This window comes from Botryllus schlosseri, chromosome 6, assembly GCF_051294905.1.
Source record: "Botryllus schlosseri isolate E-star chromosome 6, Bs_hap1, whole genome shotgun sequence".
NCBI classification, from domain to species: domain Eukaryota; kingdom Metazoa; phylum Chordata; class Ascidiacea; order Stolidobranchia; family Styelidae; genus Botryllus; species Botryllus schlosseri.
The window spans coordinates 3,044,307-3,071,021 of NC_137241.1; the positions used below are offsets into that span (position 1 = coordinate 3,044,307).

The 26,715-nt window shown below is 40.5% G+C and overlaps 1 protein-coding gene and 1 long non-coding RNA gene across 2 annotated transcripts; one reads left to right on the forward strand and one right to left on the reverse strand.

The window, feature by feature from the left end:
* Positions 1–3,657: 3,657 nt before the first annotated feature.
* On the forward strand, positions 3,658–22,685 carry LOC145440933 (uncharacterized). The gene is made up of 8 exons (XM_080318711.1): positions 3,658–3,987; positions 5,239–5,394; positions 6,297–6,460; positions 8,403–8,547; positions 10,304–10,488; positions 10,587–10,755; positions 14,222–14,341; positions 22,467–22,685. The coding sequence occupies exons 1-8, from the start codon at positions 3,738–3,740 to the stop codon at positions 22,484–22,486; spliced, it is 1,209 nt and encodes a 402-aa protein (XP_080174837.1). The 5' UTR covers positions 3,658–3,737; the 3' UTR covers positions 22,487–22,685.
* On the reverse strand, positions 19,879–20,694 carry LOC145440967 (uncharacterized). Its single transcript, XR_013915664.1, has 2 exons — positions 20,396–20,694; positions 19,879–20,115 (listed from the first exon to the last, which is right to left on the reverse strand). It is a non-coding gene; the product is annotated as an uncharacterized LOC145440967 (long non-coding RNA).
* Positions 22,686–26,715: the final 4,030 nt, after the last annotated feature.

Below are 26,715 nucleotides of genomic sequence, written 5' to 3' on the forward strand. Positions count from 1 at the left end.
AGCAGGAGTACTATAGGGATTTGTGTCCAAGATTTAGCTAGGACAGGATATATATTGGCAAGACTTTTTAGTAATGTCAGGAGCCGGATTGTAAGCGGGTTCCAGTTTGAAGAAACAGGATCGGATTCGGACTGGAGAATATGTCGATCCGCCCGCGCTAATAGCGCCCAACTGCTATGCTCACTTACATAGTCTGTGTAGGGAAAGCCGATGGCGTAATGAATGGGATTGCGTGGAAAGCAATAAGGTGGCAGTCTCTGACTCGATAATCTTGGTCGGACTCTTGCGACTCCATCATCCAAGTACCTCAATGGTACCGATGATGGTGATTTATTTCGTTTCGAAAATCTAGTGCAATACACCGTGATAAATGTAGTCAGTAGTCTACTATGTGGGAATGGGATAGAATGAGTTACAAGGGGCTGTAATAATATTGGCAGGGTTGTTGTTGTTGTTGTTGTTGTTGTTTGTAGTACTGGTGGTGCTAGTCGACTACTATGATCATTTACACCAGGCCAATTTTCATCATTTGTATTCCGTAGCGGCCGACTTGTATTGTAGCACAACCTACTTCTAGGCTCTTATAAGTCACCGCTTACACGGATGAGATGGCGAGGAGGAGCCTAAATAAACCTCCAACACTTAGGCAGGAGTTCTGGAGTCGACCTCGCTCGGACTCGAACACGCAACCCATTGCTGTTGTAGCTGCGGATTGTACCACTACACTATCTCGCCACATATTGGCAGGGTTGCAACCAAGTCACAATGTCCCGAGCCACAATTCAATATTACTTATATAGTTTTGACCAGTGTTGGGATGTCAGACTCGAGTCAACTTTTTATTCGTATGACATGAGTATTGACTCGTGACTATAAGCAAAATTGACGAGTCAGTTTCAAGTCATGAAGTGATCGATGTCGACCAAATCGCTGTATCTTGCAAAAGTTAGGATTGTTAACGATACGCTGGTGCGACCTGTGAAAGCAACCAATCACTCAATGATTGTGGGTTTTACGGAGCCTCAATTGTTGTATCACAAATAAAGTGATCACAAAAGCAGTGATCGGAGCTTACAGATTATGTTGTCGTGAACTAGTAGTAACGTAATATGCTATCAATTTATCTCTGTTCTATAAATTGCTTACAGTGCATAATGTCCAGTGTCCACCTTAACCAAGTCTCTTGTATGTTTTAAATCGAATGAATATCGCTCATATGCCTGTAATTGTATATCATGGATATGTAGGTGGGTAGGGTATTGCACGATATCATAAGTTCCTGTGATTCCGTATTTTATCTTGTATTTTGGCTGACTTGGACTATACTGCTAATTGCCTAGTTTAGCAGTGCAGCGCCTTTTGTGGTTATAATCAACGTTTTATTTGTTCTTCAACTATGAATAAATAGGCACTCAATATATATTTGAAACAGCAAAATGCAATCGCTTTGAATGATGTCTCGTACTTTGAAAATTCAACTTGTCTTGACTAGTGACTTGACTTGTGACTTGAATTGACTTGACTTGATTAGAGCTACCTCCGAATATCGAGTCACTTGACTTGACTCGAGTTACCTTTAAAATCAAGTGACCTGACATGACTCGAGTCTAAAACTGCAATGACTGTAGATGACTTGTTACTCGAAAGTATGACTTGACCTGGTTTTGACCCGAGTCAAGTAGATTGATTTTCACTTCACCACCGAGTCAAGTCCAAGTCAGGGAATAACGGGTCGATTCCGAGTCATATTGAGACTTGAGTCCGACTCCAAATAATAGAGTTCCCTATTCAATATTGACTTTAAGACGGTCTCAACTCATTGTCATGATATATGATATCATGATTGCATTCATAATATACACATTTTTTCACTCTTAACATATTTATGCAAACGCATAAAATGAATTTCTGCGCCTATTCAAGGATAATTTCGGAGGGCGAAAATCATTTTCAGTTCACTGCAATTTCACGCCCCCTTCAAATACTTTCACGCCTCTCCAAGGAGGAAGCGCCCAAAGTTTGAGAAGCAAACTTGATCCTTTTGTGCAAATACCGATAATATAATTTCCACAGAAATACTTGATTACGTTATACGTGTGAAGTTTATGGGTGATTATGTTGCCCCAATTATACGATTTCTAATTGATTCTGCAGTAATAGCAAAGTTGGCTTTTGTTATGATTCCTTAGTCTTGTACTTTGTATGGTTTTGACTTTGAATTTCTGGTTTGCTGTATTATATTTCATTTGAGCTGATTAGATGTTGATTGTTTGTTATCGTTTTTCAGTAAATTGCAAGATTACATTATGGACTGTTACACACCAAGTTGAGAATCCAAGAAAGAGGGCATCACTCTGAGGACGTAAGGATTGTGTGACTAATAAATCGTGTCACATTATTACACATGACTAAATTACCACACAGTGCGAAATTACTTTATCTAGCAAGTCTGAACAGGACCGATCTCTCGACTTCAAGTTTTATGACTGTTTTTATTCGCATTGGTAAGTAGAAATATTTGATTGAAAGTGAAATCTTGCCTCCTGGATTGACTTAAGTCAATATATTTCTACTTGACCTCAACTTCAATATCCCACATTGTAAAGCTTCGGACAAGTACTGGTAAACTAATCGTCACAGACGTGATGTTTATATGTTTGCTGTCAACACTACTATCGTCGAGGAGGAGTCCATGTAGTCCTTTTTCAAGATATATAATAATATAAAATGATAACTCATATATGACTGGAAGTATAGCCGAATAATTGATTACCAATTTAAAACTCTCTGTAACATGATAACCTGTTTAATTGTTCGCTGTCCACAGGACCTATAATCCAATATTATACCCTTTATGATTTTCGAACTTCTGCCTGCGTGAGATAATGTCAAAATACTTTTTACTGAATTATGTTATTCGTGATATTACTGTCAATTATCTGCCTTTATACATATAGGTCTATAGATTTGTCTGAAACCACGCCGAAGACGAACGAGTATTCCAGGCAAATCTTGTTGAAATCGTCGAGTAGAATATTGGACCACAACCACCCGGATTATTATTTATCGACCAGCATATTTAAGAACAAACAACGAATCCACTGCATTATATGGCACGGCGATATGTATAGTGACATGGATAAAACATGAGTACATAGGAAACACTAAGGCCAGTTACTAAATGACTGGGACTTACAATTTATTGCTAAGCCCCATTTTCCCTTAATAAGTATTAATAATTAATAATAAATAATCTTTAACGGGTATGGTACACTGATAATACATATATCTATATGGTATATTTAGATTTTTGAAGATAAATATTTCACGTGCAATGAATTCCTTACAGATCAGTCAAGGAGTAGTAGTAAGGCGATTTTCAATAGAAATTTGATTATTCAATATTATAATATGGTGACCTGAAATTTAATCGTGACATGCTGCACGCCAGAATGCAACTAAAGTGTTGCCGGGAACTGCCAGCAGCCCACGTCAACAGTATCCGCATGTTATTTGCTCGTATGTCATGGCTACGTATCGGATGTAAATGATTAATAAACCAAGAGTACACCAACTATACATATAGTTATTGGCGAAAAAAAATTATCATCCTCATAGCAATATATAACGATGAGACATGGCAACAGAAACCATTTGACGGTATCTATCACAGCGATAATCTTATAGGAAGGTTCCTTTGAATTGATTCTACGTATAATCGAAATCATCTTTGTTGAATGATGATATTTCTAAGAGTTTCTAGTCTTCTGAGCGTGGTACTGTGTTTCGCACAGTGTTGTTTCTCGAAACCGATACAAGAGACCGCAATTGAAATGGAGCTTAATGACGAATTTGACTCTAATCAGAACATCCCCGATTTCACCCAATATTTACGGACAAAAACGTACGAGGCGGAATGGGGTGTACGGAACCAGACAGAGCCAGAGATTCGAGCTCTTCGCCAATCCTCATCAAATCATTTTCAGGGTAATATTATATATATTAGAGATATTCTTGTATTTTATCACCTGAACTATGAACCCTGCCAAAACCTTCCTGCAGTATAGCAGGGATTCTTAAACCTTTTCCCACTGTGTTCCTCTTACAAATGCACGTATGGCGTACTACGGAGTGCGGATATCGTACAGGAGGCGAGTAACGTTACATGAAAATACAAAATTATTATGAGCCATTAAACCTTAACAAACGCCGAGTTAAATGATCATACACTTAAAATCGATTTTCACGTAATTCCTAAACTCGCTGTTTCAGAAAATCGTCCCAATGCCTGATAACTTAAGCTGCCCAAGTCGCCTGGGGGTACGCGTACCCCGATTTGAGATCCCCAGCAACAGAAGTTGCATTGTACTTTGGGTCGAATTCGTTGATCAAGATATGTTAAGTGCTCATTGTCATGATACATTTCGATAACACAACCCCCAGAGGCCAATATGATATTCGACGAGCTTCTTGGAGGTACAGAACTTCAATATACAATTGAATAGTATACTCATATTGAAATGAACCCAAATATTTTTGGCTGACACTCGTCAGAGGTAATCGTCAGCAACTAGTAGAGAATTGGAAAGAACATTTTATATCAACAATCGTATCTCAAAATATAGAACCCGTGACGAGTGACCGCCGAAAATATTTGGGCTCATTTCAATATGAATATACTGTTCAATAATATGATATTCTTTGAGAATATCGAATATCCAATTCAAGCTAATATCGATTTCGTGTTTTAGAACCAACGAACAGAACCCACACTTCCACAAAAACACATTTTTGAAAAATCCAAAATAGAACTAAATACAAAACATCGGAATCTAATGATGGATACAGCCACGTTGCTTATGAGCGAAAGCTCCACGTGTTTTCTCGAGTGAAATTAATATTTTGTAACATCGTTGATAATTTATATAATTCGTCTGACCATGGTTTACAAAGCATTCGCATTACACTGCGAGTTTCTCACAGTCCAATGCAGGTATTTTTGATAGAAATAGTTTTGGAATTGGCTTCATGCATTTAATAAATCCCTCTAAACAGAAATGGACGTTCGCTTCTGATGATAACCAGTCGAAAAACTTCGAAAGTAGTATAAATTTGACCACGTGAACATATTGTTTGATGTAGCTCCACTTCGCTTACAACAGTTATATTCCTTATAAATGAGAACATATAATGAAATTCTACATACAGGATCAATATATATCTAACTCGCTTTTATAGTGCCAGGACGTGGATGCTCGATGAACCTGAGGCCCAATATGGACGGTGTTTCATTTTCCTCGTCTGTAGCGTTTGGTTCCGAGAATAAAAGAACATTGGCGGATCTTGACGGACGGTCGACAATCGCTTCAACTGAATCATGGTGTGGCCGGGCTGGTAAGAAAGCGATGTTAACTTGAAAGGGTCAGTTCGCTCTGAATATGATGTGGTCTCAAATTAAAGATAAGGTTAGGAAAAAAATTGAAAAAAAAAATACTGAAAAAGCCACCGCATTCGAACTGCAGCTGAAGTATTTTTAAACTATGCACGAGTCCGATCTCCATGAAGTCTTGTTTCCTCTCAGTCTCGCTTCACGGCTTCTTAACTAGATTCCAACCCAACCGATTATATATCGATGCGCCGATTATATCAAGTTGATATCACAATTTGCCAGAAATATCGATATCGATCATTTGGGGTGACAAAATCGGTACTTTTGTCGTGACGTTACAATCTTTTTAGCTTATTTCATGTCCAAGCATACGGCAATAACTGCAAAACTGATCTAATAAATACTCTGGAGTTTTGGAAATTCAATTTAGCTGAATGCCATATATTTCCGATATCGGTGAATATGTCGGCCTTATCGATGAAAGTTCTCGTTATCGCTATCGTTGTCGGTATTGGTCGGGCTCTATTCTCAACTAGTCTCGAGTCGGACTGGCTTGGCTATCCTCAATATGAGCAGCTATTCGGAAATTAGCACACTTTGACAAGGATTAGGATATATGTCTGGGTTCGCGCCACGGTATGAGCCAGTGGTTGTCAGAAATTGACTGCCATTGAACATTTTATTCGTTGTAAGTGGTTGTTAATGTGTGGATGAAAAATGGCGGCGTTTGATAAATCCACAATGGCGGCCGACTTGATTTCATTCTGACAAGATGTTGCATTGTTACATTGGTTGATTTACTATCGGCTCGATACGCCTTAGGTTCAAGTAGTTGGTGCACTCTATACTACATGCACACTATTTTCTTACATTGTTGTAATTGAATATAATGTTAATCCAAATTCAGGACATAACGATTGGATAGAAATAACATTTAAAGGACCAAGAATGGTAGCTGGTATTGTTACTCAAGGAAGTCCTTCGAGTGACCATTGGACCAAGACATACCGCATATCATGCCTTAGTGAACAAGGGTCGTACAAAGAGTACACCGAAAATGGAAGGACCAAGGTAAGTAGAATCTCAATAAAATATTTTCGGAGCAAGTCAACGCATGCAATAATAATTAAATGAATGTTGCCCACTCTACGGACGAGATAGCAAGTAGCGATAGAGCAGTGGTTCTCAACCTTTTTGTCTTCGCGGACCCAATTTTGGACCGTCATGGACCCCGCGGACCCCCACAAGTTTTCGTTCAAAATTAACTCGATTTTAGTGCAACGGTCAATTGACTAGTAAATGTAGACTAGTCATAAACGGCCACAAAATGACTTTTCTTGAAAATAACAGCACATTATATACAAAAATTGGGAAGACTTTTTTCATTTCGAAGGAAATTTTCCAGCTATATTTATAGTCTTGAAAATCAGCGTCTTCGATTTGATATGAAGGAGTGGCGAAAATCCATTTGCACAAATATATATTGGTGGCGAATATAATATTAACGCGTAACGTTTCCGACGACAGGTTTGGGTGTGCGTTTTTAATGAACATATCACGTCCAGCCTATATTCATTTCTCTCTCATCACGAATTTCTTATTTCAAACGACTGTTTACTAATTTGTTGAGACTGCCAACTACAAATCCAAAATGTTTTGGAAACATTTCGAAGTCACCCGGTTCGACCACCTCCAACATTTCATTTTTCCACATAACCCAACAAAACATCTCTAAACAGAAATATGTTTGGATCAGTAGGCTATTGGCAATTTGAAAATTAAAATGAGTTTGCACAGTCGAATATTTCATCCCAGACGACCATTTCAATGAACTGAGTCCTAACGTTTTAGCTATTATGAAGCGAAACTGGCGCATGCTTTTCCTAATAAAAATACAAATACAAATTAGGTTGTCAATCATTTCACAAATTTATAGGCTTCGCGGACCCCCTGAAAATGCTTCACGCACCCCCAGGGGTCCGCGGACCCCCGGTTGAAAGCCACTGCGATAGAGTGTAGGTAGAGCGTGGTTTCATATCAATCAACCGCGTGAAAGTTCATTTGAGTTAAGGAATTGTCATTTCTTCAAGTGACACACTTGTGAGTGTCTATCAATCTAAAAAGCGACAGAAAGATTGAGAAAAAAACGAACTTCATGTTGGCACACTCTGTTTGAGTCAATCGAGTCCAACCAGTTAAATTATTCCACAGAAATACCGTGCATAGCCTTGCGCTACATGTTTGTATTATGTTAGACTACAAAGTGACGTTTCATATTGTACACGCTGGGAACAGTCCTAAACCTATAATTTACTTCTATAACTACTATTTAACTTAATTTTAATTTCAATACTCTATAAAGTCTTCTTTTACTACTCGGCTCGAATCATTAGAGTTATTATTCGATTCAGATTCGAGCACCCGAATCATTGTGCTCACTCCTTGTTATAAACCACTAAACAGGGGCTATTCCCTTCGATTTAGTGGTAACCCTGCGTATGCGTTGTGAGGAATACCAGAGATTCAAGTTTAAACGCTGACGTTGGAGTTTGCTTCATTATTATTTATCGTGATTCCGGTTTCTGTCGCGGCCTTGGACCTTTCAAGTTAGAAGTGATGCAGCAGTGCTACTCAGATATTTGAGTAATGCTTTCATTTTACCTGCATATACCGGTTTTGCGTAGGCGTTTTCACTTCTGCGAATATAGATCTCTGATCACCGTATGCACTGTTTTGCCTTGGAATTGCCACTTTTGCCTTTAAATTGGGTATCAATGTTCGCAACTTGATCATAATGGTAAAACCACAATACCGCTATCGGATGGTTATAATGTGGCTTATGAAATACACTACATATGCCATCGGGGGTGGTACTATAATGGAGGTATCCCAACATTGGTTAGAAATGTGCTGAATTGTACACGCATTTATCGTCTACTAAGAATTGCTTCGCGGTCCTGATGTTTGCCAACCCTGTTCGAGATTGACCACAAATACTAAATGGTTGTTACAGACATTCACCGGAAATTCGAACAGGAATAGTAAAGTTTTCAACATATTTTCGGAGACACTCTTTTGTCGCTCAATTCGTATCATACCAAAGACATGGCATTCTGATCCTTGCTTGCGGATAGACCTAATACATGAAGGTTGTTATGGTAAGATAAAATTCCAATCGAACTTGATTGATTGATTGATTGATTAAGAATAATTGTAATTTGGTTCAAGTCCAGTCGCTTTTGGTTTGACCGATCGTTAAACCAGTGTGTTCTCAAAGGTGGTGTTACCACTAGGGTTGTTCAGATTTGGACAGCTCAACTGATAACGCCACGCCAGCTATAAAACGGTGACATGGTCAACACTACACATCCAATAGTAAGGATTATCGCCCCATGGATCATTGGGGGCTTTGAGGGGAAGGAAGATCAGGATGAAGGTGACCAAAATCGTTTTTAAAAGTTTTTTTACGTACTTAACTATCATTTGGAATTATTCAAGACAGTTTCCATAAAAATTTCCAAATCTGAACAACTCTAGTGGATACTCCGCCCAGATGCTTTTCACGACATTGTTATTGTCGATCCGTCTGCCACAATAATTGAAGGCAAGTCGCTATTGGTCTTTGTCGATATTGACTATGTTTCATATCGAGTTGAGTGACAAGATTTAGTATAGTATATTTTGATGCTGTTATCTAGCAATGCACCACGTTTCAAGACTGTGACTCGATGATTAGCGAGTATCTGTCGAGTATCTGGTAGATCGGCGCGCACCGATGTATTGCCGACTTCGATAACGGAATTACTATGCTAATCATTGAGTGACAATCCTGAAACCTAGTGCGAAGTTGTTACAAATAGTAACACATCCACCCAGAAGCGTGTGTTAACCAAATATTTCATTACTTACAATTTATGATTTATTAGAAATACATACACCGCCGTGTATGATGCAAACTTTTGACTTGGCTATAGCCAGAGTATTTCCTGCATGTCATTCTCAGAAAATAGTTGCTAATCTGTGACGTAGGCGTTCCTAACTCATTAAAGGTTTAGAACCGTGCAGAACTAGATTTCATTCTCCTAGTCAACAAATTAATTTTTATTTCATCGGAAATATCGGACATTGCGGTTTCGAGCTTGAAATGAGAGAGATTCCTACCTCAAAAAGTTACCGGCTAGCTGTTAGTAGTGATGGCTTTGAGCTTGCAATGGCTGCAAGAACATTATTCAACAGAACACCTGCATCTCGATTCTCCCAAAATCACGACACGTGTTTTCTAGTTATTCGACAACTAATATTTTTTTGAAATGTGCAACTAGAACTAGAACTGGAACTACTGAATTTTCAAAATCTGCTACTACAACTGGAGCTAGAACTAGTCAATTTTCAAAATCCACAACTACAACTAGATCTACTCAATTTTCAAAATCAACAACTAGATCTAGAACTTGAAGTACTCAAAAAATCGTTAGTCAGTTGACCATCAACTAACTAAATATTTAGTTTGTACAAGTCTGCAACCCCTGTTCCAATCCTTTCGATGTGATGCAGCTACATCGTCGAATGTACGTTTCTACAGTTCGACCAAAGGTGGTCAAAGTAGTCAAGAAAGCTACTCAAGTAGAAGTAGAAGCAGCAACGCAAATATCTACCCAAGTACGAGTAGAAGTACTTCTTTTGAAAGCGGCTGAAAACTACTTGAAGTAGAGGTAGAATTGACCGCCTTCAAAATGAAAATAGCGAAAAGCAAGGAAGTAGATTACAAAATATTACGAAATAGAAGTAAAATTAGCGGGAAATTAGATCTACTTTAATCCGAACCCAAGTAGTGGAAAATTACTTGAGTATTTCAGAAAAGTAGAAGTATTTCGTTACTGGCCACCTCGTAGTTTGAATGATTGTAAATTGCAGCTCCCGCACGTTTTCAATTCGAAGTAATATCTCGTGGGTATTTGGACGGAGATTCCTGCAGTATAAAAGTGAATGGGATCGAGAAGGTTCCGAATCGGATGGGATTTTGCGTTGTGGGATTCGATCTGCATTCTCTCACATTCAAAGCCGATAATTTCAATACATATTCGGATCCAACTGGACAAGTATTCATACATATTTATAAATTATACCTACCTCATCGTCTGATCGATTTTTTAATGATCTCAATTTCACAAAAACTCGAAATGCATTGGATGAGCAGTCGGCGCAAATGTCATCGTTCCTGGGCAGTCTGCCGGCATATTCCGTCGTAGCAATTGCAGCCAATGACGCTGTTAGTCGCAACGTTGACACGACATTGCAATCGAATGTTATTTCACCCATGAAAGGATTAGGAGCTGTTGGTATATCGTGCGACCCGCATCGTCTCGGTGAGGATGTAAATATTTTGTATTTAGCTTACTCTTATCGGCATCGTCGAGATGACGTATAGCGGCAGAGCCGCGGGTCAGATGTGAGAACCCAAGCCGGGTCTGACCGAAGCCGTCCATGTTACATTGACACTCATTACTTTCTGTGCAACACGAAATCTGGGATCGAGTCGAGAACCCAAATTATAGCGCCAACGCTTCCTTCACATCTCCATCTTCAAAGCACAAGGAATTATACTTACATCCTCCCGTGCTGTTTTTTTTTCACCACTTTATATGAATTGTTGGTGGTTGGAGGTTTAACCATTGCGGTTTATTTGAAAATTTAGAAGTGACCCGTGCTACAAGTAGGCAGCTATACCGAATCACATTAGCGTAACTGACCATCGATGTCAAAAAACGCCCTGAACACCACAAACAATATAAATTGTTTCACGTTTCTTCAAAAATTAGAAAACTGTTACTATCACTAATTCCTCAATTTAGGTCGACAGGGTGGGAAGCACAAAATGGGTTAATTCATATCAACGAATTCGCGATGTCCGGCAAAATTCAATGAGATCATGATGTTGCCAGTGGCGGCTCGTCCTATAGGGCAACTTGGGCATTGCCCCACCTAAAATTCTGTTCAATAACAATTTAACCATTTATAGACGCACAGCAATCAGTATATACCGAGATCACGGCGAAACCCGCATTATTCTTGTGCTTTCGCTAACAAATGCCCATCAATAGCGAAGTCTCTGCGAAAATCGAATTCTCTTCTGTGTTTTCGCTTTGTGAATGCCTAGCCGGGGCTTGCCCCGGTAGCGCTCATAACAAGCTTTCACTATCTATTCTCTCAAAGCCGCGCACAATAAAGAAACGGTGATTTACTCTCTCCTATTCGTAAAATGGCCGAGCAAGTGGGGTAACTATGCCTGTCGCCCTTAAGGTGTGATGTAACAATCGTATCTATATCTGAACTCGGTTACCGTGATATGCGTTGACTCGACCTTTGCTGGTATATGTCGATTTTGACGGTGTTTCGCACCATGATAATTCTTGAAACTTGGTACGATATGTCGTGAAGGTAGTATTTAGCACTGCTCCAAGTTTCAGGCTTGCTACTCAAAGATAAGGGTGGTAATTTCGTTTCCGAAGTTCAGTGTGTGCTGATCTATCATGTACATTGTACAGCAAACAGATTTTACTCAAAAGCCGGTATTGGTCTCCATTGATTTTGACGATGTTTCATACCGAGATCGGTCATGATATTTGGCACAGTAAGTCTTAATGTTAGTATCGACCGCTGTAATAAGTTTTAAGTTTGTCACTGAACTATGTGGGTGGTAATTTCGTTTCCAAAGTCGAGTGAGAGCTGACTCTTCATTTATCGCTAACAGATTTACGCAAAAGCCGTTATTGGTCTCTATTGATTTTAACGATGTTCCATACCTAGATCTGTCATGAGCTTTTGCACGGTATGTCTTGATTTTAGTATCGAACGCGGTGCCAAGTCTTAAAGTTGACGCTCAATGATTGAGGCAGTTATTTCGTTTTCGAGGTCGAGTATGGTAGAGATGCGCGCTGATCTGATACTTAGCCTACCTACATCATTGCGGATCTCACGGAAAAGCCGGTGTCTGTCTGTGCTAATCTAGTCTGCGTTCCATAACGAGATCGGTGATGATATTTCGAATGGTATATCTCGATGATCGCATGAAACAGCTAACTAAGATTCTCGGTTTGCATTCAAATATTCACATAATTTTATGTTCGCCAATGTGCATTTCACTGTGAAATTGTGGCCTTCAAACCATTTGCTTACAATCCCCTGTCAAATGCGATAGCTATTTCATTTTCGATGTCGGCTAACAGCTGATCATTCGATCAGCCTATTCCTCGATCTATTTTACTCAAAGTTCGGTGTTCGTCTGTTTGTATTGATTTTGACAGTGTACCATGCCGGAATGGGTTATGAGATTGCGAATGCTACTTCTCGATGATTTCATGTAACAGTATGCTAAGTTTACGGCTTTCATTCATGTATTTATTGATTAATATATTTTCCAACGGCGATTTGGCAGCAGACAGTAAGCCGTATGTGTTGCGTCACAATCTCCAGTTTCAAGGCCAAAATGTACTATGTTGTTCCGAGACCGAAGTTCCGAGGCTGCTGTCCTTAGTTCTTCAAAGACCATTCAAATTGATGTTCTGGATTCAATATGACAGGCCCAATCTATGAGATAACAATTGCGTATGTGTCCGAAGTCGTTGACCTTTGCAGTTAGGCTTACGCAATCTCTCGAGTTCTAATCATTGGAATTAGTCTGGTCAAGTCAAGTGCGAACATGAATCGTATTGAATCTTTGCTCCGTACGTAGGCTAGTTTACGCAGTTGCCTTTAGAGCGAAAATTAAAGGTCTAGAAGACTACTCCTTGTCGCTTCGACATATTCCTGTCTTTTCATTGTATCGCATTTTTGTGGTGTATTGAACTGATAAAATTGCTAATAAACCAATGATGATGATGATAGAAATTGTCCAGTCCATTGATCCAATCGTACGCCGGGTACCTCCGCTTTGGTTGCCTATCACCTGGTCGTAACTCGTAACCACCAGCTCAGTGGTCGTAACACACCAGGATCATGTACGAAACACTTTCGGACGGCCTATCGATTTGCGTAATCTCTAACTCTACCATGAAATCATAACGCATGCTACTAAGGATGACCTGATAATTGATTCGTGGCATAGGGACGATTCTTAGTTCACGTACATTATGTAAAATAATCCTTTAATTAAAAAAAAAATGAATAAAACATTTGTTACCACACTTCAAGTCACGGCTCACCGGCAAACCTCTCGCGGCACCTACGTTAAAATCACTGTTGTCGGGAAATTCATGTGACCATCATATTAAAGTTACTTTTTTACGTTGGAAAACGTCATTGTGACGTCATGTTGATAAAAGTCGCTCGCAGCCCTTGCCCCACCACCCGATATTGTCACGAGCCGCCACTGGATGTTGCATCGGCGTGTCCACTGATGTTGCAACGGAGAAACGCACCACTAATTTGACAGGGTCATCTTATGATGGTATTGTGCCACTGATGCAGTTGTTGATAGTCTGAAATCTCTCTTATTCTGTTATGCTACAGAGTCGAATTACCACAGTTCATCAAACCGATCGATGCTCCTTTTCTGTCAGTGATGATGAGTTGATCATCAACATAAGCAAGAAGGGTATATTCATTAGCAAAATGTGCAGTAGTTAATACGCAGAGGCAAAGTTGCTGACATCGATTACAGTCAACTCATTCGGGCCATCAATGCACAAAGTTATCAATACAATGATGGCATGGGATTAAATTATAAGCTCCATCTGTTCGCATTTCATGCCGATGCTTGCACTATTACGTTATCTAACGACAGCAAATCGTCTTTTACCTTTGTAACCATGGGAATTCGTGCTTTATTTACAGTGCACCGTGATTCCTTCTCTTTTATCGGCCAAAAATCGAGAAGGCCAGACTGGATTAGCTGTCAACACGTCAAAGAAAAGAGAGGCTACGCAGTTGCCCACGCGACCATCTATACCTCAAGTATACTTATATGTATTGTTGTGTAGTATGTAGTTAACGTCGCAATTATGATAACATTGGTTGTCGTAAATAACTCGATCAAACATGTATAAGTTTATGGGTTTTCAAACTGCACATGAGCATCTAGCAAGAACTATAACTGGAACAGCTCAATTTCAAATACTCGCCACTAGAACTATGTTATCATAACTACTTAAGATAAATTTGCTGTCGCGGCGAAACTATACGCCTACCACGCAAAAGGTATAGATCAGGAGTCACCAATAGGGATGGTGTTAACGTCTGAAAGGTTCAGGTTCGTGTGAAAGCGAACCTTTTTGAAAGGTTCTGTGTGAACGCAAACGTGACCTTCATGACGTCACGTGCCGTTATATTGCGAATTCCAACCCTACATTTCAGTGAAGTGATAGCCTATATTAATGTACACGATAGGCTGAAGTACATATTGACGTTTTAAACGTCTCCCGTTGTATCAACTGGGGCAATCAATTGGTATAATCATCCCACAAAATGACTATCTTCCTTCGGGTAGCCAACAATTTCGACAAGGACTTGCAAGGGAATATAAGCTTACGCTTCAACAGTCTAGGCCAGACCTGACAATGCATTCGGCCAACCAAGCTCCGACTCGCAAGTCATTCTCACTTTTATGGTTTTGACTGGAGTCATTTTCAATGCACCACCGAGTTCGTGTCCAAGTCAGCGATCAGAGAGAGGGTCGAGTCCACGTCGTGGTATCATGACTCGAGTCCGAGTCCAAGTCATTGTGTTGACTGCTTAGTTTCCTGTTGAAGTCTTTTTAAACCAACTTTTTATAACTCAGTTTGGTGATATCGAATAGTTCGCATTCATAATGCACTAATTATCTTCACATTTAGCAGTTTCTGGTCGCATTTCCAAGTAGCAGTACCAAAGACGAAATCCCATATGCGTGGTTACTTTACTATTCTTTGAAATGACAATGAAATGTCGGTCTTCGTCATCTGAGTCTCGAGTCAAATGACCTGGTTCGAGTCATGCGCAATGACGCGAGTCCAAGTCGAGTCAATAGACAGATTGACTCGGGTCGAGTCGAGTCATTTCCGCATTTCCAGAAAATGACTCGAGTCAAGTCGAGTCATCAAAAAATCGTGACTCGAGTAATTACAACCCTGTGATTCTGTACAGATGGGTCAATCATCATCAAATCTCTGCATTTGTTAGAAAAGTACCATATCCCGATAATCATCACATCTCTACATGCGGTAGAGTTACTTAGTTTTGATGTAGTCTATCTTTGCACACATGCAATAATAGATATGGCCTAATCCCAGCGCCTGGCTCAAACCTTGACATGTTGTGCTGGCTAATTACTAATGTCAGCCGATAGCTTTACAATTTAGTGTGGTCTATTTGGTATGCGGCAGTCGTATTATTTCACGCTACATATGCCACACATCTTCAACATGAAGACATAACACCTATAGTTAACTGATTCTCTTCTTTTACAATTTGGCAATGTATGATAGAAGAAGGCTCTGGAGCTAGAGCAATTTCGCATTTAAGCCACGTGTATACTGTCATACACACATCACGTCCTTTCCATATGGCGCAAAATAAAGTTGGTAATAATAGATGCGAAACGGGTGTGTGGGGACTGGGCTCCCAGAAGTTGCGATCACATAGCCTTTTTATAGGGGGCCCCCAGGAAGTCTCGCCCAGAGCCCCCAAATCGTAGGGCCACCACTGAATACACATATGAAATCAAGATTGAACCCGGACGCCTGCTAGATATTTGTACATCAGACAAAGACATCAATTTCGTTGGTTGGTTAAATAAGCTTCATTCGCTGACTATCCACAACTACATGTAGTGTATTTCGCTCTTGATGCTGTGTGATTGCGGGTCAAGTTTACAGCAGAGAGTCACTACATAGTCACAAACGGAAAGCTGGATATTTGGAGCAAACGTTTGTAACAAAGCAAGTAACATTTTTGAGATGGTCAAGGTGCATGCTGGTTTAGTGTTGAATTTTTATGTTGCCAGCGTCATGCATATATAGAGTGGCCCGCAGTTGAAATGAAATAAATTTTAACCAAAGATGTTATACCGAAGTTAAACTTGTAATATATGAAAAAGTTCACAGTCCAGAACCTACCATGGCTCGTTTGTGAACGTAAACCTTTAAATATCAAAGGTTCACTCACAGAACGCGAACGTGAACCGCGCGTCCACACCATCCCTAGTCACCAACCTTTGTGACACCAAGAGCTACTTTTTGGGTACTGATCAATGCGACGGACTACCATTCACTCCCGCCGTTTATTCGTGTTCGGTTGGATTTCTTTACCTTGAAAATCAGAGCACTATAGGCAGCAGGGTGGAGTGAAAATACCTTTTTTATATATATCGAAAAAAGTGGGTTCATAAATCCCGACAAATGGCCTAAAACTTCAATAAAAATAGATTTTAGCGGATTGCCACATTTTCCAGCCGGCAATCCCCCAATTTCTGCGCGTCTCGACGATCACTGGTCTCAGAGTCATGATATATAGCTCAACAGCTGCCAGAACATCATGTTTATATCCGTCCGAACAAGAAAGTTTACTCTATTCTGAACAGTGACGTGTGGTGAGGTTCATGACTGGTGAGGCACGGCCCCCCTCCAACATACAAACAAACACGTACGCACGTAACAATGGAAGCGGGCATAGATAGCATTTTCTGTGCACACCAATAGCCGTTGCAATTTCATATTTTACAATACATGTAGGACTGGTCGCTATTTTGCTAAATGGGCAAGTTTAGACGGATAGCAATTACTATCTCTTCAAGTACCGGTATAAATTATTCGAAGTGCATTAAAATAGCATCCTCAGTTACAAATTTGTTCAGTAAAAAAAACACTATTTGCCGAATTTCGAAGGAAAATGTACTAGGTCAAGTCAAAATACACCACTGCAGTGGCGGCTCGTCCTATAGGGCAACTGGGGCATTGCCCCACCTAAAATTCTGTTCAATAACAATTCTTTACCATTTATAGACGCACAACAATTTATATGTACTGAAATCCCATCGAAAATCGTATACTTCTTGTCCTTTCGCTTGTAAATGCCCATGTATAGCGAAGTCTCTGCGAAAATCGAATTCTCTTCCGTTTTTTCGCTTTTCGAATGCCTAGCGGGGGCATGCCCCGGTAGCGCTCATAACAAGCTTTCACTGCCTATTCTCTCAAAGCCGCGCACAATAAAGAAACAGTGATTTACTCTCTCCTATTCATAAAATTACCGAGCAGGTAGGGCAACATAGCATGGTTGCCCCTAAGGTGTGATGTAACAATCGTATCTATATCTGAACTCGGTTACCGTCATATGCGTTTAGTCGACCTTTGCTGGTACAGGCCGATTTTGATGGTGTTTCATACCATGATAATTCTTGAAACTTGGTATGTCATGTCGTGATGGTGGTATTTAACACTGTCCTAAGTTTCAGGGTTTCTACTGAAAGTTTAGGGTAGTAATTCCGTTTCCAAAGTTGGGTGTGTGCTGATCCGTCATGTATCGCCAACAGATTTTACTAAAAAGCCGGTATTGGTATCCATTGATTTTGACGATGTTCAATACCGAGATCGGTCATGACATTTGGTACGGTAAGTCTTAACGTTAGTATCCAACGCTGTACCAAGTTTCAAGTTTGACACTGAACTATGTTAGTGGTAATTTCGTTTCCTAAGTCGAGTGAGAGCTGACTCGTCATTTTTTGCAAACATATTTTGGGCAAAGACGGTATTGGTCTCCATTGATTTTAACGATGCTCCTTAGCTAGATCCGTCATGGTATGTCTTGATTTTAGTATCGAACGCTGTGCCAAGTCTGAAGGTTGTCACTCAATGATTAGGGCAGCAATTTCGTTATCAAGGTCGAGTATGGTAGAGATTTGCGCTGATCTGACACTTAGCCTACCTAACGTATTGCGGATTTCACGCAAAAGCCGGTGTATCTGTGTTAACGCTAAGTGTGTTCCATACTGAGATAGGTGATGAGATGATGATATCATGAAACAGTTTACTAACATCCTCGGTTCGCATTCAAATATTTAGTTTTATTTTATATTCTCCAATGTCAATTTCACCGTGATATTGCGGCCTTCAGGCCATTTGCTCACAATTACCACCCCTGTCAAGCGCGATAGTTGTTTCGTTTTCGATGGCGGCTAACAGCAGCTGATCGCTTGATCAGCCTATTCCTCAGTAAATTTTAGGCAAAATTCGGTGTTGGTCTGTTCGTATTAATTTTGACAGTGTGCCATACCGAAAACGGTCATGATGAGGCTGCTTCTCGATGATTTCATGTAACAGTGTACCTATAGTTTTCGGCTTTCATCCACGTATTTATTCGGTAAGATATTTTCCGAAGGCGATTTTGCAGCAGACATATAGACACTATAGACCGTAAGCCGTATGTGTCGTGTGACAGTCTCCAGCCTCAAGGCCAAAATCTCCCAAGCTGTACCGACCGAATTTCCGAGGCTGCTATCCGTAGTTCTTCAGAATGATGTTTTGGATTCAATGTGACATGTCCAATCTATGAGATAACAATTGCGTATGTGTCCGAACTCGATGACCTTTCCAGTTAGGCTCACGCAATCTCTCGAGTTATAGTCATTTCCATTTCTGCAGATAATTAGTCAGGTATAGTGCGAACATGAACCGTGTCGAATCTTTGTTCCGTACGCCGTTTACGCAGTTACCACACTTCAAGTCACAGCTCACCGGCAGACCTCTCGCGGCACATACGTAAAAATCACTGTTGTCGTGAAGTTCGTGTTACCGTGCCACTATAGAGTACTATATGTAGAAGGTAGAAGGACAAGAAGTGCGAGGTCATTGTGTCGTCATTTAATTGTTACGTATGGCGTCCGCCATTTTGGTCTCAAAAGCTGCAGCGATCTGCCTTCGGTTTGCCTACAGACGCGCTCGCCGGTTCTATTAAAATTTATTTTTTGGATAATTTCACCCTTTATTTATAAAGTCCGACTATGAGTGATTAATTTATACTCCAATTAATTATTACTTCAGAGACTGGAACGAGCCTCAACCCGAGAATATAATAAAAAATTAAGAAAAGTGTTCGTGGTATCAGAGGATTTACTCAGATATCTACACTATCAAATGTTTACATTTGATATAGAAACACTGTTGGAGCTCAAAAACTACCCATGCTTTCCAAATGAAAACTTGAAGAGCTTCTTGGAGGTACAGAACTTCAATATACAATTAAATAGTATATTCATATTGAAATGAACCCGAATATTTTCGGCTGACACTCGTCAGGGGTAATCGTCAGCAACAATGAAAACTTGATTTTCAGTGCTGACATAATTGTATCACCGGCCCATCTGCATCCAGAGGCCTGCCGTTCTCTTTTCAAAGCCTGAATGTGATCCTTGTTGAATAAAACCTTCCTACACTCCTCCACCTGTTCCTTGTCATCCGAGCTTACATGCAAGTACCAAAACTATCATAAATTGTACAATTCCGCTATTAATCACATCTGGGTATCTTGTATGGTTTTCAGCGTGTATTTGTATCGTCAAAATGCTACAATTAATTTCACAAGGATTTCGCATTACCAGCGATTTCAACCGCGCAATTTCTTCATCTTTCTCCCTGAATTTGTTCGCACTGTATTCCGCGGAACACAAGACCTAAACAGGTGAAAAGTGTGACTCTAAACTTTTAATAAAAATAATAACGCGCAATTTCTTCATCTTTCTCCTGACACCGGCCTTGTAGCTGCAAATTGTAAGATGGGTGACTTTATATCGTAGTGGGTGGTCTATGCTGTTACAGTATCTATGCGGAAAGTTACTATCGGCAATATTGAATCTTACTTGCTCCATTTCCTGCTTCAACAGGATACAATTCGCACAAGAAGCCTTTAGGTTGAGATTCTAAATATATCGCCATATGTAGGCCTACAATTTGGTGCAGCCCAGAAAGGAATTTTGCTGTGGTAGTCCGGGGTGATCTGAAATAAAAACGATCAGCAGACAACGAAAATACAAAAATTCACCTTGGTTTCTATGTCCAATATCCCAGTTGCGAGCGTAATCCCATAAATATCACTGCCAATATGACCGAAAACTACAGCGGCACGCATAGGTTCAGGCTGATTTTGTGGTCTTTTGAGACCAAAATGGATGCCGCTGCGTAACAGTGGCGTGACGCAACAATGACCTCGCACTTCTTGTCCTTCTACATTCTTTGGTGCCACCAAGTCATTTGTTTACGTTGGAAAACGCCATTGTGACGTCATGTTGATAAAAAGTCGCTTGCAGCCCTTGCCCCACTACCCGATATTGTCACGAGCCGCCACTGAAATACACTAAATCTAGTGTAAAACACAAGGAGTGGCACCACTGACCAAACAACGACAACGCAGGCTATGTAAGTGTAGCTATCACATACCACAATTAGGGGTTATGGGTATTGCAGTCGAACACAGCATAAAGGACACAAACAACGACAATTTAGCTTATGCAAGGAGCTATCACATACCACAATTTAACGTAGCTATGGATGTAAAATATCCAATATAACGTAGCTATGGATGTACAATATATAACAGCTACACAAGTAAAGGAAAGTATTGGCTCCACATTATTGCGTGTTGGCCGCCGCTACTATATAATTCCTAGTTACAAGACTGTTGGATTCCGGCATACATAGCGCGTTTCACTGCGCTTCGACTGTCCAAGTGTCCAATTGTTAGCGACTAGTGCATGAATCAGATTCGTTTGTGCCTCACCTGGCCATTGTTTCTCTGCGATGGCATTGTCTGTAATAAAGCCGAATGTCACCTTCACTGGCGATTTTGAGGGGGTTCTGGTGCTCTGACACTGTTGATATTTAGATTTCCGGAATCAGTGTGACGATAGCCTTTGATTGATACCCATTATTACGAATTCCGGGCTATTTGTGACGAATTGCATTGTCGCAGGTGCGGCACGACCCGCCCGTGCTTCACCTGTGCCTCACCATACGTTTGGCGCTGTATTTTTGAATAATAATTATGCAGATTGATGATGTTGGGTGATAAAAATGTTCAAATTTAGTTATTTATGAACATCGATGTAAAACGTCAATAAATCATCGACTCATCCAGGGTTTTCACGATTTTCACTTACTCACCCAGACGACAGGTGAGGCACTGCCTCACCTGCCTCATTGGACCGCACGTCACTGATTCTGAACACAAAACGACTTACAGCCAAAAAGAATAAAATTTTGAAGCGGGTGAATGGCGGGAGTAAAGAAGTTGCATGTTAGTGTGATTTACACAAGAACAGCTAAATAAATCAATCTCATCAAGTAAAGCTCACTGATAAGGGCTGTTACTCTATCTATTTTTAGAATGGGACCGCGGGTGACTGATCTGGTCCTTGTGGGCTACCAGGGGCCCGTGGGCCCTGCATTGGTGATCCCGGTCTAGAAGGGATTTTGACCGGCCCGCAGGGAGTTTCTACCCTGAAAGTGAAATTTCATTCAGAAAGTATTGACAAATTTTATGCGTCACAGAATGAATCCAAGTTTGCCAACCTGAGATAGATGGACATGAAACTAGTTTCTCTGTTTTGCACAATGAACATTAACGATGAGACAGGAGTGCTTTCCAATATAGCTGATGTTCACGTGCAGTCTTCACTAAGGATTTCTACATAGGACATGCGGACAGAGTTCAAAGATCTTGTTGACAACTTTAACCGAACACAGATGTCTGATTGATTTCAACAGCTATACTGTTTATAAATTCAATAAATACTATATTTGGTCTCTATGCTCTAATCTTAAATTTTACATTAAACACGATTCATTCCTTGTATAGATGGATAAATACCTACGCGATTAATGTATAGATTTTGTAATCCGACCCGTCAAGTAGGGCCTACATCATTTTCCCATATCCGGCCTGCCGACCGGAGAAGTTTCCCGCCCCTGCTTTGGTTGGTATAGAAATATCTAGTATGTCTGACTTGATGCGATCATGCATTTAAAGATAGATTTATAAATAATCTGATAATCTGATATAAATACCGCTGGAATATCTGTTGCATGTGGTTAGCTAACTCTGAAATTATTTACAGGGCGGTTTATTGTCGATTGAATGGCGAAGTCCTCACCCATGGATCATCATAATAATTCAGCAATGCAAGATACATAACCGCGCCCGTAGCACTGGCCGCATATATAACAATAGTAGCAGGAGGTCCACGAGCATGCTAAACTACAGGAATAATTATTTTTATTACGATACGACATATATATTTGTGCACGAATGAAATAAATACCCAGTATATCGCGAACATTGAAGTTCGTAATGCTTGTCATTACAATGTTAAGCAACCATTCGATACATGATTGCGCGGATTTGCAGTGTGAGGTTTTATTAATTTATAAATGCAGTGTAGGCCTCCGAGAAGATCAAACATTATAACGTTACGCAAATATCTGTCACTTCCAGTGTATTATATAAACAGAGTTCTACATCATCATCTTTTAAATGCATCCAAACTTTGTACAGGTTTAATGAGAGCATTGCGATAGTTAGACAGATGCTGTTTGAAAATACAATATTTCGTTTATAAAGTCAGGGATTTGTAGATATCACCTTGTTGGATGCGGCACATGAAGGAACTCGGAGCCACATGGCGTAAAATTTCAGGAAACCATCATTTACAGTCAAGTCGATTGTAGAACCGCGTGCGAATCCAGTTCAAATGGGGCGAAAGTTACTCGCTCCCCCACCAATGTTTTTATCCATTCAGCGTGACATCAATAAAGCTTCCTACCCGGGTGATAGTTTTCAAATCATCATCACATTCGTGAATTAGTCTGCTGCAATGTAATCAAGATCTGCAATTGGCAACATTCTGGATTTTGACGCATTGTCTCTGTGTACGGATCCATTCCATGTCAACCCCCGCTGGACTAATAGACACTTTCCTGAGTCTACATAGCAAGTTAGCGTATTTGTGAATTTCGCTTTTCAGTAAATTACGACCACAGCGATTCTGATATATAGAACCCTGGATTCCCTGCTGCGCTAACCCGTAGGCTCAGATGTTATGTGTCGGTATAAGTGGAGTCACGACACAATAATAATAGTGCGGGAGTCAGCGATTGTGTACAAACGAATAGGTTACTTGAATGCGAGCTATGAAGGAGATGCTGGAGCGACGCAGTGCTTTTAGTGTTTATCACCAGTATATGTTTATTTTTTATAAATACTTTTTCTCATTTAAACACTCGCGGACATGCTAGGCTGTGCGAAAGGTATCTCACAACACAAAATGACGATAACACAACAACTAGATCGAAGATTAGAAAATATATTCAGTTGTATGAGAGAGTAAGGTTATTCCCCAAATGACTGTTAAGTAGAAGTAGAAGTAGTCTAAAACAAAACGACCTGGCTAGGTAGTCACTTGGGTATAAGTGGTACAGAAGTAGGAAACTCACTCTACTACATGTAGCAGACCTGGAGGTGTCTAGAAGTGTCTAGCCCAGTGGTTCCCAACGTGGCCGATTTCGCCCCCCTTGGGGCGATTTGGCGGTCTAGGTTGGCGAAAATGTCGAAGGGGGCGATAGGGGGGCGAAAATGGACAAAGGGAGCGACAACGGACGAAAATAGCGAAGGGGGCGATGGCGCGTTGAAACGGCTAAATTAAAGCCCAGTCGGAGAAATGACCTTTTTTTTAGTCAACCCAAGGAAATTTAGCTGCAAAAGTGTAAAAGTTCGACATAGTTGACCTTTTTTTAGTGAACCAGCCGGTGATTACAGTTTGTATGCTCATTATTCGGTTCACAAAATTTGGGGGCCGATGATCGGTGTGGAGCTTGAAAAGGGGGTGATGAGTCGAAAAAGGTTGGGAACCACTGGTATAGCCAGTATTCCAACGATTATGCGACTGTAAGAAGTTGATGACTGTCTTGGTCAGTTGATTCTCATGATATGGGTCGCGACAACGTTTATTCCGAGTTTGTTTTGTTTGTTTCATTCCAAATAGCCTATAAGGCCATTTACGCACAGTAGCCTACAGCAATTGCAGTAACATCAGCAGTGTCTTTTCGGTCTTTCGTCATATTACGGACGACTTCCATGCACGCGATCTTCCGCCATCAGTCTGTGTTGCTTTTCATGTACCCTTTTAACTTGGTATTTACTGCCTACCCGGCTCGGCCCGCCATCCCTTTGGCCTTTTCGAACCACTACTATGGCAGTTTGGTTAGTGAGTGTATTTCTAGTAGCAGAAAAGAATATGTGAAAGGGAAGCCAGTGGTCTTCAACCGGTGTTCCCGGAAAACCAAGCGGTTCACTGAACCTGTCTCAGGGATGCCGCTGTACCTCGAAGACACACACCAAACTCCAACATGTTTTTCATTTTCTGCAGCTAATTGAACGCGGTCAGTGATCACTTGAGCAAGTTTTGTTGCAGTCAAATCCGTGGAAATTAGCACTTATTTTGAAGAAAAGTTGCAGTAAATAGTTTCATTGCATTTTCACAAAAGTTGCACCTAAAAGTTCCATTCGTGGACAAGTTCCTTCAAAATATTAGGGTATGAGATAGAAAATACTCGAATTGTTACGTATCCAAGGCACTTTAGCAAAACTCAGTGTTGGCGACTTCAGCAAAATCAATAGCCTGAAAAAGACCCGAGAAAATATCATTTTAGGTGGCCTAGCCTGAATGTACGTTCCATAATATACGACCTCAAATTTAAACAACAGGGAAATAATCAAGCGATTTATTTCCATATAGTGCCGAACATTTACAGTAAAAAGTTAATTGCCTACCAATTCGGAAAAACTTGCGAAAGAGGCATGAAAAATCGAAAAGAGTTGCAAAGGTTACATAAAAAAATGAATAAAGTTGCAAAAAGTTGCAATACAAGATTCCTCCAAACAGCTTAAAACGCCAAAACTGCATAACTTCTGATTATGTAGGAAGCTGCCGGAAGTTGTAAAAAAGTTGCACAAGTTTCAAAAACTTGCCCTAGTGATCACATAGTGATTGTTGTGGACGTACGTCGTCGTGTGCAGTGGCGTGCCCAGGAGAATTTGCGGTTCGAAGTCACAGTCGCACCATTCTGAAATCTTGAATCGCTGTCCAATATTTAACGCCTCATTATGGAATTGATCAAAGGGTATTACACTGTTGCATTTCAACCAAACAATACGAAGGCACTTTCTTAGGTAAATCCTCGTTTTCCAAACTGATTGTTGTTCCTAATAGTCATGAAGTTTCTCCACTGCAATGTTCGTTTACACCAGGCCGATATTCTTGATATTAATTACGTATCTGTCGACTCGTAGAGCAGCCCACTTTTATGCTTTTGTATGACACTGCTTTCAAAGATCAGATGGTGAAGAGGAGCCTAGATCTAAACCACCAACACTTGATGTTTGGAAGGGAACAGCAGATGGCGAGATAGCGTAGTGATATAATCCACAGCTATAACACCAATGGTTTGCAGGTTTGAATCTGACCGAGGTCGACTCCAGAATTCCTGTCCAAGTGTTGTAGGTTTATCTAGGCTCCTCCTCGCCACGTGATCCGCATAAGCGAGGTCTTATAAAAAGCCTAGAACAGTGGTTCCCAACCGGAGGGGAATTCCCCCCTTGGGGGGAATTTTGAAATTTTTAGGGGGGATTCTGGCCTAAATTTTTTAGGGGAAATCTGGCTTTGACATTGTATCGGAAGATACACTGGGTTCACAAGGTTTTTAGATTTTTATGGTATAGAACTGTTAAGTAGAAATTAGTTCTTTACAATTGTATGTTTCTTTGGCGGATTTCATGCTAGGTGTATGTTTAAATGCCTTCCCTATATATTACACCCACTGATCAGGTGAGGCTCACGAGATGATTTCGATGGGTCCACGGCAGCCTCTCGACCAAATTGCTGTTAAGCAGGAAAACGTCAAGCCGAAATCAGAACAAGGCCGCTAGTGAAATTGTTCGACGTTTTAAGCCAACATAAGAGCTAACGTGAAAAACATACCGTACGAAACTCATCGATTCAACTCAAGTCCATAGCAAACGGACTTGGTGATTTATTTTTCGTCAGCGGCTACCCTACCGGTCAAAAACAGGTCAAATTTTACTGTACTTTACCAAAGTTTAGTGCGGTCTGCATTCGCCATAGTTCGGACATATCTGAATATGTTTGGCCATTAATTGCTCAGTCAACAAATGGTTGCGCGTTGAAAAGCACATTTTTTAGTCACAGGCAACTTTTTCATAGGGGGGTAATTTTAGCTCAAATATCGGCCAAGAGGGGCACCAGACGTAAAAGGTTGGGAACCACTTGCCTAGAAGTTGGCCGTACTACA

What these genes read in the sequence shown, in the direction of transcription:
- LOC145440933 (XM_080318711.1), top strand. Translation starts at nt 3,738, where the DNA reads ATGATGATATTTCTAAGAGTTTCTAGTCTTCTGAGCGTGGTACTGTGT. An exon ending in ATCATGGTGTGGCCGGGCTG is followed by an intron (nt 5,395 to 6,296) that starts GTAAGAAAGCGA and finishes ATCCAAATTCAG; the next exon opens with GACATAACGATTGGATAGAA. An exon ending in GTGCGACCCGCATCGTCTCG is followed by an intron (nt 10,756 to 14,221) that starts GTGAGGATGTAA and finishes CTTTATTTACAG; the next exon opens with TGCACCGTGATTCCTTCTCT.